The 14,986-nt window shown below is 40.8% G+C and overlaps 1 protein-coding gene across 5 annotated transcripts in view; it reads right to left on the bottom strand.

The window, feature by feature from the left end:
* asap1b (ArfGAP with SH3 domain, ankyrin repeat and PH domain 1b) overlaps positions 1-7,792 on the bottom strand; it is a 63,116-nt gene extending 55,324 nt beyond the window's left edge. For 2 of the 5 annotated variants that reach the window (XM_007569091.2, XM_007569096.2), the window contains exon 1: positions 6,965-7,791. In XM_007569091.2, the coding sequence (XP_007569153.1) occupies positions 6,965-7,090 (126 nt within the window). In that variant the 5' untranslated portion in view covers positions 7,091-7,791. Of the gene's footprint in view, positions 1-6,964 lie in introns of all 5 variants that reach the window. The other 3 variants (XM_007569094.2, XM_007569095.2, XM_007569093.2) reach the window with 2 other exon arrangements.
* Positions 7,793-14,986: the final 7,194 nt, after the last annotated feature.

The raw sequence follows: 14,986 nt of genomic DNA, 5'->3' as shown, positions 1-14,986 counted from the left end.
GATTGGGAGTGATGGATGACTTCAGATAGCAATAAAACCTCGAAGAGGAGGTGGACAAGACTGATCTTTTCACAGATTATCCATCTCATATTATACTGTCAATTTGTTATTTTCAAACCATTTCTGTGTAGTTTTAGCTTCGGGTTGTTGTCACATTTCCAGTAAACTTGTACATTTATGGCTCTCCTGTTCTTCTTAAACTGTCCTAGCAGCACAAAAAATGTTAATTAAAATTTTGTTGAGTTGGGATTTGATTCAGAATATTTTGGAACACAAAACTTTTACCATTAAATGTAAAATGAACACTGTGATTGGTGAAGGAAGTCAGGCTCATCTTTGCTAGCCAAATGCTTCTAAATCCGTGCTACCGCGGCTTGACTTCAGAAATTAAGCTGCATTTTTAATATATATTCATATATTCTAAACAGAATACATGCAAATAAAAAAGCATGTACATGTTAAAATAAAATCTAAACACATCTTTATGCATAAATTTAAACTTCACTTGTAATAAACCGCAAGTAAGAGGTTAATTTGTGAGCAAGAAATGTCTTCCTGCATGCAGCAAGCTGACCTGTTGGCATCTCCGCAAAGAGACATAAACGTCCCTCTTTTCTGTGTGAGACCCACTGAGTAGGGAGACATCAGGGACAGACGATGAATAAAAAGCCACAACTTCGTTAATAATTGACTGTGACACAGCTGCACTCCTCAGCTGCAATGTTGCAGAGGGAAGACTTAAATAGCGCGCGCTCAAATTTGTTATGTAAAGCCGCACATGACAAAAACTCGTCCAGTCCTGAATAATTCACTGTTTTCTGTCCTGGTGGAGAGGGGAGTTGGTGGTAGTTCAGTGGTTAAACAAATGCAAACATAAAAAAAAAAACTGGCTTTAGAAGAATTAGTTTAACCAAAGTGATGATCAAAATCAACATAAAAAAGATTTATAGTCCTCAATATTTAATAATCAGACTTGATTATGAGGAACAATGAATGCGGCGGGGAGTGAATACAAAAGAAAGCAGCCGTTTTTAGTTAACTGTGCCGCCATTGTTGCAGCCGACTCCCCGCCGGCGGACTGGATGTCACATGTGGCGGCGCTGAAGCCTCACATGACGGCGTGTCATCGGGAACACGGCCTCAGGTGCTGCTGGGTTTCAGACGGGCGACCCGAAGCTTTTACAATAAATACTCAGTCTTTTCCCGTTGAACTGAATGACAGATGCAGATGCTTTACTGTAAACAAGCGGAGCCTTGTTGTTTAGTTAGAGTCTATTTTACCCAACCCATGTGTGAATCCAGAGAGCGCTTTAATGTGGAAGGCATTTCCTAATCCCTCATGAGTAAGTGCATTAAAGCGTGGGGAGGAGATGCCTCTCCTTTTATGAACAGAAACAATAACAGTGTTATAGCAATGACGTGTTTTCATCACATTTTGCTCAGAAATTTAGCCTTTTTTCTCTGTTTTGTTTGTTCTGGTTCACGAATCCTTGAATCAAAGTCTAACATGAGAAACTAAACTTTCACATTCTTAAAGCTTCCGTACAAATTAATGGTAATCTAACATCAGTTATACTAGTCAGAATGTAATAAGAGATTTCTTAAATACATATTTTATTTACTCAAAGTATAATCATAATTTGCTAATACTAAGACATCTGGAACGTAAGAATAGTGAAATTGATTTTATGCTAAAACGGCCTGCCATACTGCAAAGTTGAAGTCCTCCTGTTCCTCATGCTGAAATAACCCTCCATTTTTATTTTCTTCTTCTATCAATGTCAGTGTCACTGCGGAGAGTGTGCGTTCTGAAAAGACCGTTGCATAAAAGTAAGAATATCTGAAAGGCCCTGCCCTTCATGTCAGCTCCGGCCAAGCTTGAATAGAGCGACTGTGAAAAGAGTCAACATTTTTCCTGGTCCGGTCCAAGTGACGCAGGGCAGGGAGGAACGCTCTAAGGATCGCCAACGCATTGAGGGTTTCCCCCTTTGCATGGCCGCTGTGGCTCTCTGTGGTTTGGAGAAAAGCAAACCCAGTGACGCAAAGTGCCATCTGTGGTGTACGGGGACACACACTACGTGACCCCTAAGAGGGAATTACAAGTCCAAGCTGTTGATATGAACTCACATCAGAGGAAAAGAAGAAAAAAATGGACAAAAACAGGAGAGCCTCAGAGTGACACGTCCTTTTCCTGTTAACTAAGTCGACTCGAACTGATAAGATAAGATACTTTTCTACCCCTGATTTCCATTTAAAGAGCAGAAGGAAATTTTAGACGTTTGAATTCATTAGTGGATTGTTTTAGGGTTTTTTTGCACCTGATAGTCCAGTAGACTTGGATGCAACATTTGTTACATTTTTAGTTGGTGTTGTTCGCTTTCACACTGCACTGTATCAAACAAACCAAGCTCTTTGAAGAACCAGTTCACCCCCTCACCTGTGGGGGCGCTGCACCAAATACAACAAAAGTAAATGACATAAAAACCTCTGAGGACATGAGCGCAACTTCCTTCTTCACAAAATGAAAACTAAAATGTAGTAGGGTAAGATTTTAGCGGTTATAGGATTTTGTTTTTGTTTTTTGTAATAAACCTTGTTTATTTTGTAAACAAATATTTTCCAGAAACAGCTGGGCATAGGAAATATTTTAATCATATTTATCAAATTAAAATCATATTTTCCCAGTTGTTACCCTGCACCAAACTTGTAATTATAGTTTTTTTTTATTTGAAATAAAGGCTAATACATAGGGCTGGGCATTTATAGTATCATTTAAAATGTTTTTTAAAGAAATATCTTACGATAATAATTTGATTTATTTTTGGGATTGTTATTTTTACTACTTTATATAATTAAATGCAGTCAGTATTTGCAGTTTAATGATACAAATCACACTTTTTTAAGTGACTGACTGTCCTAAAGAAGCATGACACCAATGGGAATGTTTCTCTAGAGCAGTATTTGTATTTGTGGGAATATAACTGCTGTGACACACAGACACAGCCATACACTTACCTAAAAAAATAGTAATAAAAACTTCTAATCGTCACTTTTATCAGTTTCACAAGATAAATAAATAAATAAATAAAGCTTTAAGTCAATATTATCCACCCTTCCTGGTTTTAGATAAAATTAACAAATTGGTCGATACAAAACAATAGATAGAGCACTCATAAAAACATCAGCTGAATATATTTAATTTCAAATAGGGATTTTCAAGAGTCAAAGGAGTTAAAACGTTACATTTATTAGTCGCTTATGAAAGAGAATAGACAAAAAGATGACTAGTCAACTATTTGCTGAGTTTTCCTCTGATTTAAAGGGTAAAGCAGCACAAAAAACCTGCTGATGAAAACAGAAATTATCTCCAGAATCTGACAAACAAAACATTCATCTCTAAATCCACAGACAGAATAATCCGAGCTACACACACACACACACACACACACACACCTTCTCTCTCTCTCTGCCATGTGCTCTGTGGGAACAACACCACGACAATTTGCTTTGCACCAAAGACGACAGCAAAAATAAAAGGCAGACACATCCACCAGCTTCCAGTCTGCCACCCACACAGCAAACACACACACATATAATACCCCCAGTGACACTCACACACACACGCACACACACAGACACACACACATCTCAACTCCTTTGTCTAAGGCAGACAAAGCAAGAGAGGCTATTTTTAAAACTTTATCTCTCCATCTGGCGGCTCCATGTTTTCCTCACTTCTGATCTGATCCGAGTGTAAACACCGGAGATGATGTTTCTAAAGGCAAAACATTAATGTTTTCATGTTGTTAATGCGAACTGATCAATAATTTATCATCAGAGCGGAGTTGAGACGACATGATGCAGCAGCAGTTTGGGTTTTTTTCCCCCTCCTGATGACTCAGTGGAAGCACAGGGAGAATGACAACTCTCCCGCTGGGTCAAATCTCCCCCTCAGGTTTCAGGATTAAATATTCACGCCGTACCGTTGCATAATTTACCTTGTCAACATACCAAGGAAATGACTTGGAGAGGAAAGGAAGACAGGTGAGGTAAACATCATGGATTTCAATAAACGCGACGTTTCGTTGGGGTGTATTCCTCCCGCCCCGTTCTGAATGTTTTCCAGGCGCATCTTTGTTTTAAACTCCCAGGAGGATGCTGCGCTCTGTTTTCCCTCTTCATAATAGTCTTCTCCGTCATGTGATCCCTGCAGAAATTCCAGAGCGGCTACTGAAGCGCCGCGCACATGGCTGCCCTGTCCGACAGATGTTTTTCGTTTGTGCTGCAGCAGCAGCAGCCTCCCCGGATCAGAGGCACGGAGCCAGGGAGGTGATTCATGATGCGAGCCTTCTCCTTGTTAAAAGTCAGCAGACTTGGAGTGTGGCTCCATGTTGAGGATAAACACAGCCCTGACTCTGCGTTCTGGGGAGACTTTCTAAAAATATGATAAAGCAAACTGGAATCAGGAGTTTATACGCCGGCTCCCAACCTTTTCCACGTCTCTGCATGCTACAAACGTATACGTGGGGATTTTAGCTGACAGACCAACACAAATAAGCAGAGCAGATTTGTTTTTCCCAAAAAAAAAAAAAACTCTAAAAAGTGCGGCATGCTTTTATTCCAGCCTCCAGAATCACCTTGCTCACATCTAGAGATTCACATTCTTCTTTGCAACGTCTCTCAACTCAGTTAAATTGAATGGAGAGCAACTAACGATTATTTTATTAATCGATTATTGTGTCGATTTATTGGGTTAAGAAAGTAGCACATCCTGCAGTTTTTCATTTAACCGCTCAAGCCTCTTTTACACAACATTATACATACATTGAAGATGCAGATAAACAAATAATTTATTTCCTTATTCGAGTAAGCAAAATAAACATTTTAATGCCCAACATGCAATAAAATAGCATTCCCATAATGTGTGCTTTGATTATTTGTAGCAAAGGATGCATCTGCAGATAAAGAAACACTTCAAACATCAACATATGAAAAGCTCAGTTCTTTCTGTTTTACTTAACATCAACAATATATTGATTAATTTTTGGATTAACTAATTAATTAATGGATAGTAAAAGGTGCTTAGTAAGACATTTTCTTATAGTTTTTTGATCAGGTGAAGCTAAAATTATGCAGCTTCGGGAATTCTGGGAAAAAAATATTTACAGAGAGTTTATTATTATCTTAAATGCATAGTGTATATTTTTATTGTACAGTTTTCAGGTATTACTGTTTGTTACTGTTCTATCAACAATTTGTCTTTTTTTGAGTTAGTTGACTAACTAATTTAGTAGTTAGTAGACTACTAAATTAGATGCCGGTTATTTCAATAATCGATTCATCACGATTAATCGTTTCAGATATAATAAAATGTCAAGTTCAGCCACAGATTCTCAATGGGATTTACGCCTGGACTTTGACTGGACCTTCCTGGAAGAACATCCACCAAGTCACAAGTCTTCTTCCAGAATTTCCTTGCATTTACCTCCACCACTTCCCTTCAACTCTAACCAGCTTCCCCATGACATAATACTGCCACCACCGTGTTTTTGCATATACCAAACGGTTGAGTTTTGCTCTCATCTCACCAGAGCATCATTTTCCTGAGAGTCTTGAGACTTTCTTTCAACAATCTTCTTGATAATTTTCCATAAAGACCTGGTTTGTGGAGTGTTTGACAAATCTTTGCTCATGTATCTGCAAATTGTTCTCTCTATTGCACTCTGTCAGCTCTGGTTTTCAGTTGTGCCATACTTTCAGATGATTGATTGAAGGGAGCTCCGTGAAATGTTTCAAAGCTTGGAAAATAATTTTATAACCTAACTGCTTTAAACTTCTCCAGAGCTTCATGCGTGATCTGTCTGCTGTGTTTCTTTGTCTTAATTGTGCCATTTGTTCACTAATGTTCAATAATAAACCTCAAAGTTAAACTACACACAGGAAGAGTCCAGTTAGATGTTTTCTAAAAGCTCACTGGATTTTATTTAAGGATACAAAAGTAAAGTGAGCTGAATATATGTGGAAACTGCACTTTTCATATTTTCATTACACCATGTTCCTTCCACTTCCAAATAATGTGCTACTTGTGTGCAAATACATTTAATCTATCATCTCCTTTACGTTTATACTGCCTTTAATTTGTACTTTAAGCACTGCAAATGGAGTTATGGGTGTCACATTTAAAGCTCATGCTCCCTTACATGGGAGATTACATTAAATACTGCAACCCTGATGTAATTTGGGCATGCAGTTATTGGAAGTGGGGGAAATTAGGTCACATTTTGGCATCAGAGGACGATGAAGGTGTGTGCTGCTCTCCTGGTATGATGCTCCATTTAATCACACCAAGCGACCGCTGGGAAAAAAAACACACACACATGCAAACACAAACCCCACCTGCCTTGACCTGAATTTATTCGCTTTTTTAAAAACATAAATGAGCCTGTTTTAAAATGCACTCATTCCTGCGTGCATGTATGAAAGAGAGGGATCCACATCTGACTGCCTGTGACTAAAATAGGCCTTTCTGTCACACAAACACACACTCAGCTACAGCCTGGCAGCACACTCCAAAGCCCTGAGTTATGTAATCCTGAACACAGAGAGCTGCAGGCCTTGAGTGAACATCCTTCCATTTCCTTCACTCCTCCAACAAAAGCCATCCTCATCCTCTATTATATTATTACTCCACATCTCTGGTTGGACAGATAAAAGAGATTAAGTAAATCTGACTGAATGCATTTGGAAAAATAGATGTTTTTACAGGTTGATAGTTGGGAAAATGTAGCTTTAAAGCAACAGGTGCAGTTATTTTCTTCTCTGATTGCCATGCATCTGTCCATGCAAAGCTCTCAAACATGTGGATTGCATGTTAAATGAGCTACGTGGTGTGGATTAATAAAAGCACCATTACTGAGATTGGTGACATCGACATATAAATCACATTTTTTCCATCTTTTCTTACCTCCTCCAGCACATTCACTGTGTTCCTGCAGCTCTGCATGCGGGTGGTGAAGCTGGACGTTGTCGGGGAATTGTAATCCTCTGTTGTCTCCGAGAGAAACTCGGACACTGATATTTGATCCGGCATCCTTTAATTTAACGGTGTGTGTGTGAGAGAGAGGGTAGGGTGGAGGGGGGGATAAATGCCCACAAAAGGGTCGGCGGTGACGGATCAGAAAGGCAAAACCATGTAAGATCTGGAGGGAAAATTATTAAGATACCCGGTGGGGTCTGGATCGGATCGACGGGAAAGCCAGCGCCGCTTATTTTCCTCTGTAGAACTGTGTAAAACTATAAGGGATGATGATCTGGACGTGTCTTCTTCTTCTCCTTCTCAAATGACTTCACTGTCCTCCAAAGGCCACGGGAGGAGGATTTTTAGCACAATTCTCAAGCTAGCTCCCCCCTCGATGAGTGTATATATGAGGACTCAGAGGATGTTTAAAGAGCGACGCATTTCTAAATAGTGTTGTGGCTAAACGTTGGAGGAAAACCCGTAAAGAATAGCGGATGCCTTCATTATGCTCTACAGATGTGCAATAAGCCGCTTGTCGTTAAAAAAAACACAGCGTCCCGTTATTACCAGCCTCTGTTTGGGGGTTATCATAGTCCAGGGTAAAGCCGAGGTCGTGTGGGTCTGCACCGAGGGTTGGTCCTCCTCTCTTCTTCCCCCGTAGTTTTTGAGTTTTCTTGTTATTTTTTCTCTAAACAGCTAAACGACGCCTCGGACACATTCACTGCCACTCTCTCCTGCTGCTCGGCCGCGTTAAGAGCTGAGAGAGGAGACAGAGTTAAGATAACGGTTGGAGAAAGAGAAGCTTCCGGTCACGAGTTTCAAAATAAAAGCAGTAATAATAGAGATAATCAATCTACACAGCTCAGCTCTATAAGAAATCTGCCCATTTGTTCTCTCTTGGTGAAAACCTCCTGATCCAATTCCTTTAGACTCCATATGCACCCTGCTTTTAACATAAGATCATGATGGAAACATTTATGGTGCACTAGTAAAGTGAGTCCAAGTTGTGCAACGACAGGGTTATCAAACCTACACGGAGTCTCAGCCCGGCCTCTGGCGCAAACAGTCTGCTCTGTTTGCGCCAGGTTTTTACGAGGTTACTAGTGACATCTACTGGTGGAAAGGGAGAACTCCATCTGCCCACACCTGGAGATTTAAGGCTCACATAATGTCAATTTAAAGATCTTCAGTCCAGTTTAAGGACAAAAGATGAATATTTATTACTTTTTGATTTACTTTAACACAAATTGAATAAATTACATGTTTAATTTGTTCAAAATTAAGTAATTTTAACACTTCTAAACAATGATGGGAATCTAAAATAATGGAAATCATTTTTTTTGTCAGTTTATTATGCAAATCGCTAAAATAGATTTAGCGATTTGCATAAAAATCGCTCTGGCTGGGCGATTTTTTTGATCTGGCTGAGACTCGGCCAGAGGCCGGTCGGAGTCTCAGCCCGTCCTCTGGCCTCCAGAGGCCGGTCGGAGTCTCAGCCCGTCCTCTGGCCTCCAGAGGCCGGTCGGAGTCTCAGCCCGTCCTCTGGCCTCCAGAGGCCGGTCAAAGTCTGTCTGAATGGTTCATTTATACTTGTTTTTGTTTGAGGTTCCGCTTATAGGAACCAGCTGGTGGAGGAGCCTGGGGCAAACCATCTACTTCAAGTTGTTTTTATTTAATTTTGTCACTTAAATATTCACTTATTGTTTGCTAAGTTAAAGTTAGTTTTGCTTTATTTGTTTATAGAAATCTTTAGTTAATTTTGTATTTATTTGTTCTTTTGTTAGATCAGACCTCCCTCAGGTGGTAAATTTAGGTTACTCCACCCCTACTTAAGCAGCCTTTGTTCTTTGTTTGGGAGGTCAGTTTTGTTTGTGTTCAGTTGACCTCAGTTAATTTGGATCCAAAGTTGTTATTTACTCTTTGATTTATTCTTGCTTTAAATCTTAATGTTTTGTCAACAATTTTTTGAAGAATTAAAACCGATACTTTTTCTACTTTGAACATTTTTTGTCTTCGTTTGAGTCTGGTCCCTCACAGTTGGTGTCAGGAGTGGGATCCTTCGTTGCTGAGAAAGGTTTCCAAAATGCCTGGAAGGGGAAAAGGACGAACAAGAGGAGAACCCAGTTCTGAACATGATGAAAGAGAGGCGGCAGAGGAACATGGAGCGGTTGGTGGATGTTTGACCTGGATGAGGTCATGAGGAGGAGAGTGAACCAACACTGGCAGATCTGGCTAACCTTCTCCGAGCCCATATAGGACATCAGAAGGCCAAAGAGGACTACTGGACCAGAGAAACTTTTAAACAACAAGAGAAATTTGAGGAGCTACAACAACAGTTCAGATTGTTTAAAAGGGAAAGCCAGTCCCAGACCACGCCCTCTGCTCTTCAGTCAACCTCACCAGTGAGGCCTGCACAACCACCAGACCCTGGAGTAGCAGCTTCACCTCAGCACAGTCAATCAGGTGACCCTCATGCACAGTCGTCTGTTTCTTATACACCTAAATTGCAAAAATTGAGTGAAGAAGATGATATTGAACATTTTCTCATTACTTTTGAAAGAATAGCTTCTCCCTGCAGGTGGCCAAGAACTGACTGGGCTTTTCATTTAATACCATTGCTAACAGGCAAAGCCAGAAGTGCCTTTGTTCACATGGATGTTGATTTGTCTATGAATTATGATCACGTTAAATTAGCTGTTTTGCAGAAGTATGACATTAACAGTGAAACCTACAGGCAAAGATTCCGCTCGCTTCAGGTGGAGCTAGAAAAAACTCCAAATGAGCTCTACGTAAGGCTGAAGGAGCTGTATGTCAAATGGGTGCAACCTAAAGACAAAACAGTCAAACAAATCAATGAAATAATTATTCTTGAACAGTATCTAAGAATGTTGTCACCAGAACTTCAGGTGTGGATAAAAGAACATAATCCAAAGACTGCAAAAGAGGCTGCTGAACTGGCTGATGTGTTTGTGGCTGCAAGGAAGAGGAGCTCTTGGGCTTTTCAGAGCTGGAAAAAGGATGGCTGCCATCAATCTCCAGTCCAACCAGTTTCAGCTGTGAGTAAGCTACCTGTTAAAGAGAGATTTGGTTCAAAATTTAACGGGAGAAAGCCCATTTGTTACTTATGTGGACAAGAGGGTCATACTAAACCAATGTGCCCTCAAAATGCTGTGAAGTTGTCCCAGATGTGTTTTGTGCCCAGGAAAGAGACTCAGAATGCTGGAGCAATGAACCAATTAATGGAGGTTTCTGTGGAGCTCAACGGTCAGGCACTGAAGACCCTGATTGATACAGGGAGCACACAGACTTTGGTCCAGCGCAGGTGTCTCACCCCAGTTTGTTTGCACCAGTGAGACAATTTCAATCTGCTGTGTCCATGGTGACAAAATGGAATATCCAACAGCAGATGTTTATGTGACTATAAAAGGACAAACTTATCTGCTTAATGTTGGGGTAGTAGATAACTTGCCGTTTCCAATAATCCTTGGCAATGACCTGCCAGTGGTTATTGACCTGTTGAAGTCTCCTCAATATAATGTGGTTCTAACTCGGGCCCAAGCAAAACAGACTGAGGAAATTGTTTCCGACCTCAGCACTTTACCATTTCACAATGTGGAGTTTTTCACAGAGGAAACTAAGGACAGGAAGTCCAAAAGACTACAGAGAAGGGAGAAGTTTCAAGGGACGGTGGTGGTTCCTTCTGATGCACCAGATCCTGAGGTACTCAAAGATTTCAAAATCCCTGGTAATATATCGGAGCTGCAGCACCAGGATTTAAGTCTTGTGAGATACTTAAAAGAAGCCAAAGTCAATAAAAATGATTTTGTCATTCAAAATGACATTCTTTCCAGGCAAAATGGGCCAATGCAACAGCTTGTGGTTCCCAAAGCAGTTAGAGAAACTGTTTTGAAACTGGGCCATTCAATTCCCTGGGCTGGCCACCTGGGGAAGCATAAGACCTTAGCCCGCATAAAGCGCTGTTTTTTTTGGCCTGGCTTGTCTAAAGATGTTTTGCAGGAGCTGTCCAGAATGCCAAATGACATCCGCTAGATTCCCCAACAAAGCTCCTCTCCAACCTCTTCCAGTTCTGAGTACACCATTTCAACGATTTGGTATGGACATAGTGGGCCCAGTTGAAAAGAGCAAAACGGGTAACCTGTTTATGCTGGTGATTGTGGATTATGCAACTAAATACCCAGAAGTTTTCCCCTTGAAGGTTGTCAAAGCAAATAATGTTGCATTCTGTTTGGTGCAATTCTTTTCTAGAGTTGACTTTCCTCAGGAAATACTGACTGACCAGGGCACCAATTTTATGTCCAAGCTGTTCAAAGATGTGTATCAGTTGCTGGGAATTAAAGGTCTGAGAACAACACCTTATCCACAAACAAACGGTCTCACCAAGCGGTTTAATCAAACACTTAAACAGATGTTACGAAAATTTGTGAGTGAAACCGGCTCTGACTGGGACCAATGGCTTCCATATATTCTGTTTGCATACATAGAAGTTCCCCAGGCCTCCACTGGGTTTTCTCCCTTTGAGCTGTTATTTGGCCATGAAGTGAGGGGACCCCTGACAGTTCTAAAGGAGCTGTGGAAGGGGGGACGAACTAACAAAGAACCTTTAAATGTTGTGTCTTATGTGCTCCAGATGAGGGAGAAGCTGGAGAAGATGACAAACCTGGCTCAGGAGCACATGAAGACTTCTCAGCACAAACAGAAGACCTGGTATGACTCTGCAGCACGGGAGACAGGATTCGAGCCAGGCCAGAAAGTGCTGGTTATGCTCCCTTCAGAAGACAGCAAGTTACTGGCCAAATGGCAAGGACCTTATGAGGTACTGGAGAAAATGGGACCAACAACATACAAAGTCTCTGTTCCAGGTAAAAGCCGCCCTACTTGCATTCTCCATGTGAACCTGCTGAAACAATGGGTGTCCCGGGGCCAAGAGAAACCTGCCTCCTTGTACATCCAGAGCGTGGATGATGAAGAATCTGGGGAGCAATATTTGCCTGTTCCATCAGCCTCTAAGCCCAGTTTGGCTCATCTGTCAGAAAAACAGTCAGAAGTGAGGACTGTTTGTCCGTCGATTGTGTTCCAGGAGAATCCAGGTTATACCAATGTTATAACTCATGACATTGCCTTAAAAGCGGATGCTGTTCCAAAACGACTCAGTTATAGTATACCTGAGAGACTTCTTGAACCATTAAAAAGGGAAGTTGAGTTAATGCTTTCCCTTGGGATTATTGAGGCATCCCAAAGTGAGTGGTACAATCCAATTGTTCTTGTCCCTAAGAAAAATGGAACAATAAAGTTTTGCATTGATTTTCGCTATTTAAATTCAGTCTCAAAATTTGATTCTTATCCAACACCACAAATCGATCTTATTGGGAAGCTAGGCAAAGCAAGATATCTCACCACTATTGACCTTTCCAAAGGATATTGGCAGGTACCACTCTCCTCCAGGTCCAAAGAGCTGACGGCTTTCAGAACACCATGGGGCCTTTACCACTTTAGAGTGATGCCGTTTGGACTGCATGGAGCCCCTGCCACATTTCAACGTCTGATGGATGAGGTACTCAATGAATTCTCACATTTTGCCTCTGCATATTTGGATGACATCATTGTTTACAGTAGCTCCTGGGAAGAACACCTGCAACATCTACAAGTGGTCTTTGAAGGATTCCAGAAAGCAGGATTGACAGTGAACCCAGCCAAATGTGCCATAGCAAAGAAGGAAACAGAGTATCTGGGCTTTGTCATCGGAGGAGGATTGGTGAAGCCACAAATTTAAAAAAAATGAAGCCATCCAGTCCTGCCCTCTTCCCCAGACAAGAAAACAGCTTAAATCCTTCTTGGGTATGTCTGGTTGGTATCACAAATTTATTCCTAATTACTCTGCAAGAGCTTCTCTTCTTACAGACATGACCAGTCTTTGGGGCCCAAATATCCTACAGTGGTCTGAAGAAGCTAAGCAAGCATTCAGAGATATTCAGCAGGCCTTAAGTAAAGATCCTGTGCTCCATTGCCCTGACTTCCAGCAGGAGTTTATTTTACAAACCGATGCATCAGATAAAGATCTTGGGGCTGTGCTGCTTCAGGGTTCTCCAAATGATCGGCATCCAATCGCCTTCATCAGCTGTAAGCTGTTTCCTAGAGAAACCCGTTATTCCACAATAGAGAAATGTCTGGCTATAAAGTGGGCTTTGGATTTGCTTCGCTATTATCTCCTGGGGAGACAATTCATTTTGGAAACTGACCACAAAGCTTTAAAATGGCTACAGAAGATGAAGGACACCAATAATCGAATAACCCGCTGGTACCTGGCCATGCAGCCCTACAAGTTTGAGGTGCATCATCCCTCAAACTGGATGACATCATCCAGTTTGATGTCTGGATGATGTCATCCAGACATTGTCAGACTACTTGTAATGTCTGACAAGTAGTCTGACATTACTGCTGACTACTTATCCCGCTGTACCAGCGAGCCTTCAGAGGAGGGGGAGTGTGTGGTGGAAGCTCCTACCACCACCACATAGTGTTAGTATTTATTTCTTTATTAGTATAGTTTGTTATTTCATTTAAACATATATTTTCTAATGAGTGCACACTTTAGTTAATGTCTGTCTGAATGGTTCATTTATACTTGTTTTTGTTTGAGGTGCCGCTTATAGGAACCAGCTGGTGGAGGAACCTGGGGTAAACCATCTACAAATTTCTGAAAGACTGAAGGGGGAGACTTCAAGTTGTTTTTATTTAATTTTGTCACTTAAATATTCACTTATTGTTTGCTAAGTTAAGGTTAGTTTTGCTTTATTTGTTTATAGAAATCTTTAGTTAATTTTGTATTTATTAGTTCTTTTGTTAGATCAGATCTCCCTCAAGTGGTAAATTTAGGTTACTCCACCCCTATTTAAGCAGCCTTTGTTCTTTGTTTGGGAGGTCAGTTTTGTTTGTGTTCAGTTGACCTCAGTTAATTTGGATCCAAATTTGTGATTTATTCTTGCTTTAAATCTTAATGTTTTGTCAACAATTTGTTTGAAGAATTAAAACCAAGACTTTTTCTACTTTGAACATTTTTCTCTTCGTTTGAGTCTGGTCCCTCACACCTCCAGAGGCCGGTCAGAGTCTCAGCCCATCCTCTGGCCTCCAGCGGCCGGTCAGAGTTCTTTCTCTCTCGCTCAAACCACAACCAGAATCTAACTGTGGTCTCGCAGGAGAAATCTACTGACTTTACCCACTGAGCTATCGAGTCAGGTAGTGAGTGTCACTGACGCATACAAAGAATGTGCACAGCGAATGTCTCATACAATGTGGAGCACACCACGTTAAATACACTTTGAATTATAGTTGATTTTTGGTTTAATTTGAGAAATTAAGATGGATCAACCATCAAACAACCACACAATAAATTTGTTGAAACTGTCATTGAATCAATGTTGTTTTGTGTTTGAAACCTAATGAATGAAATGCTGATGTCTGATAAATGTTGAATCAATGTATGTTTTTTTTGCGAGCTGTTGGCTTGTTGGCAAAAGATGTTAACTCAATGTTGAATTGCCATCATGTGCAATCTGGGTACAGAACAGAATCACAACTCAGTGTTGTCAACACATAGTGCTTAAGTTAAAACATGATTAACCCTGACATAAAATGGGTTGTGCTGTGGTGGCGCAGGGGTTAAGCACAACCCACATATGGAAGTCCTCGATGCAGCTGTCGCAGGTTCAATTCCCAACCTGGGCAACCTTTGCTGCATGTCTTCCCCCTTCTCTCATTACCCACTTTCCTGTCAATTAACTATCAAATAAAGGCCAATAGAGTCACATAAAAACTTCTAAAAGATAAAATGTGAACATGAAAAACCTACACTTAAGATTACAGTACAATTCAACATTGAATTAACATCTTTTGCCAACAGCGAAGTGGCTGTGTGGTTGGGCCATCCCACTCATGTAAATGGTGGGGGTG

Source organism: Poecilia formosa, unplaced genomic scaffold, assembly GCF_000485575.1.
Source record: "Poecilia formosa unplaced genomic scaffold, Poecilia_formosa-5.1.2 Scaffold236, whole genome shotgun sequence".
Taxonomy (NCBI): domain Eukaryota; kingdom Metazoa; phylum Chordata; class Actinopteri; order Cyprinodontiformes; family Poeciliidae; genus Poecilia; species Poecilia formosa.
This window is presented reverse-complemented; position numbering and strand designations above follow the sequence as displayed.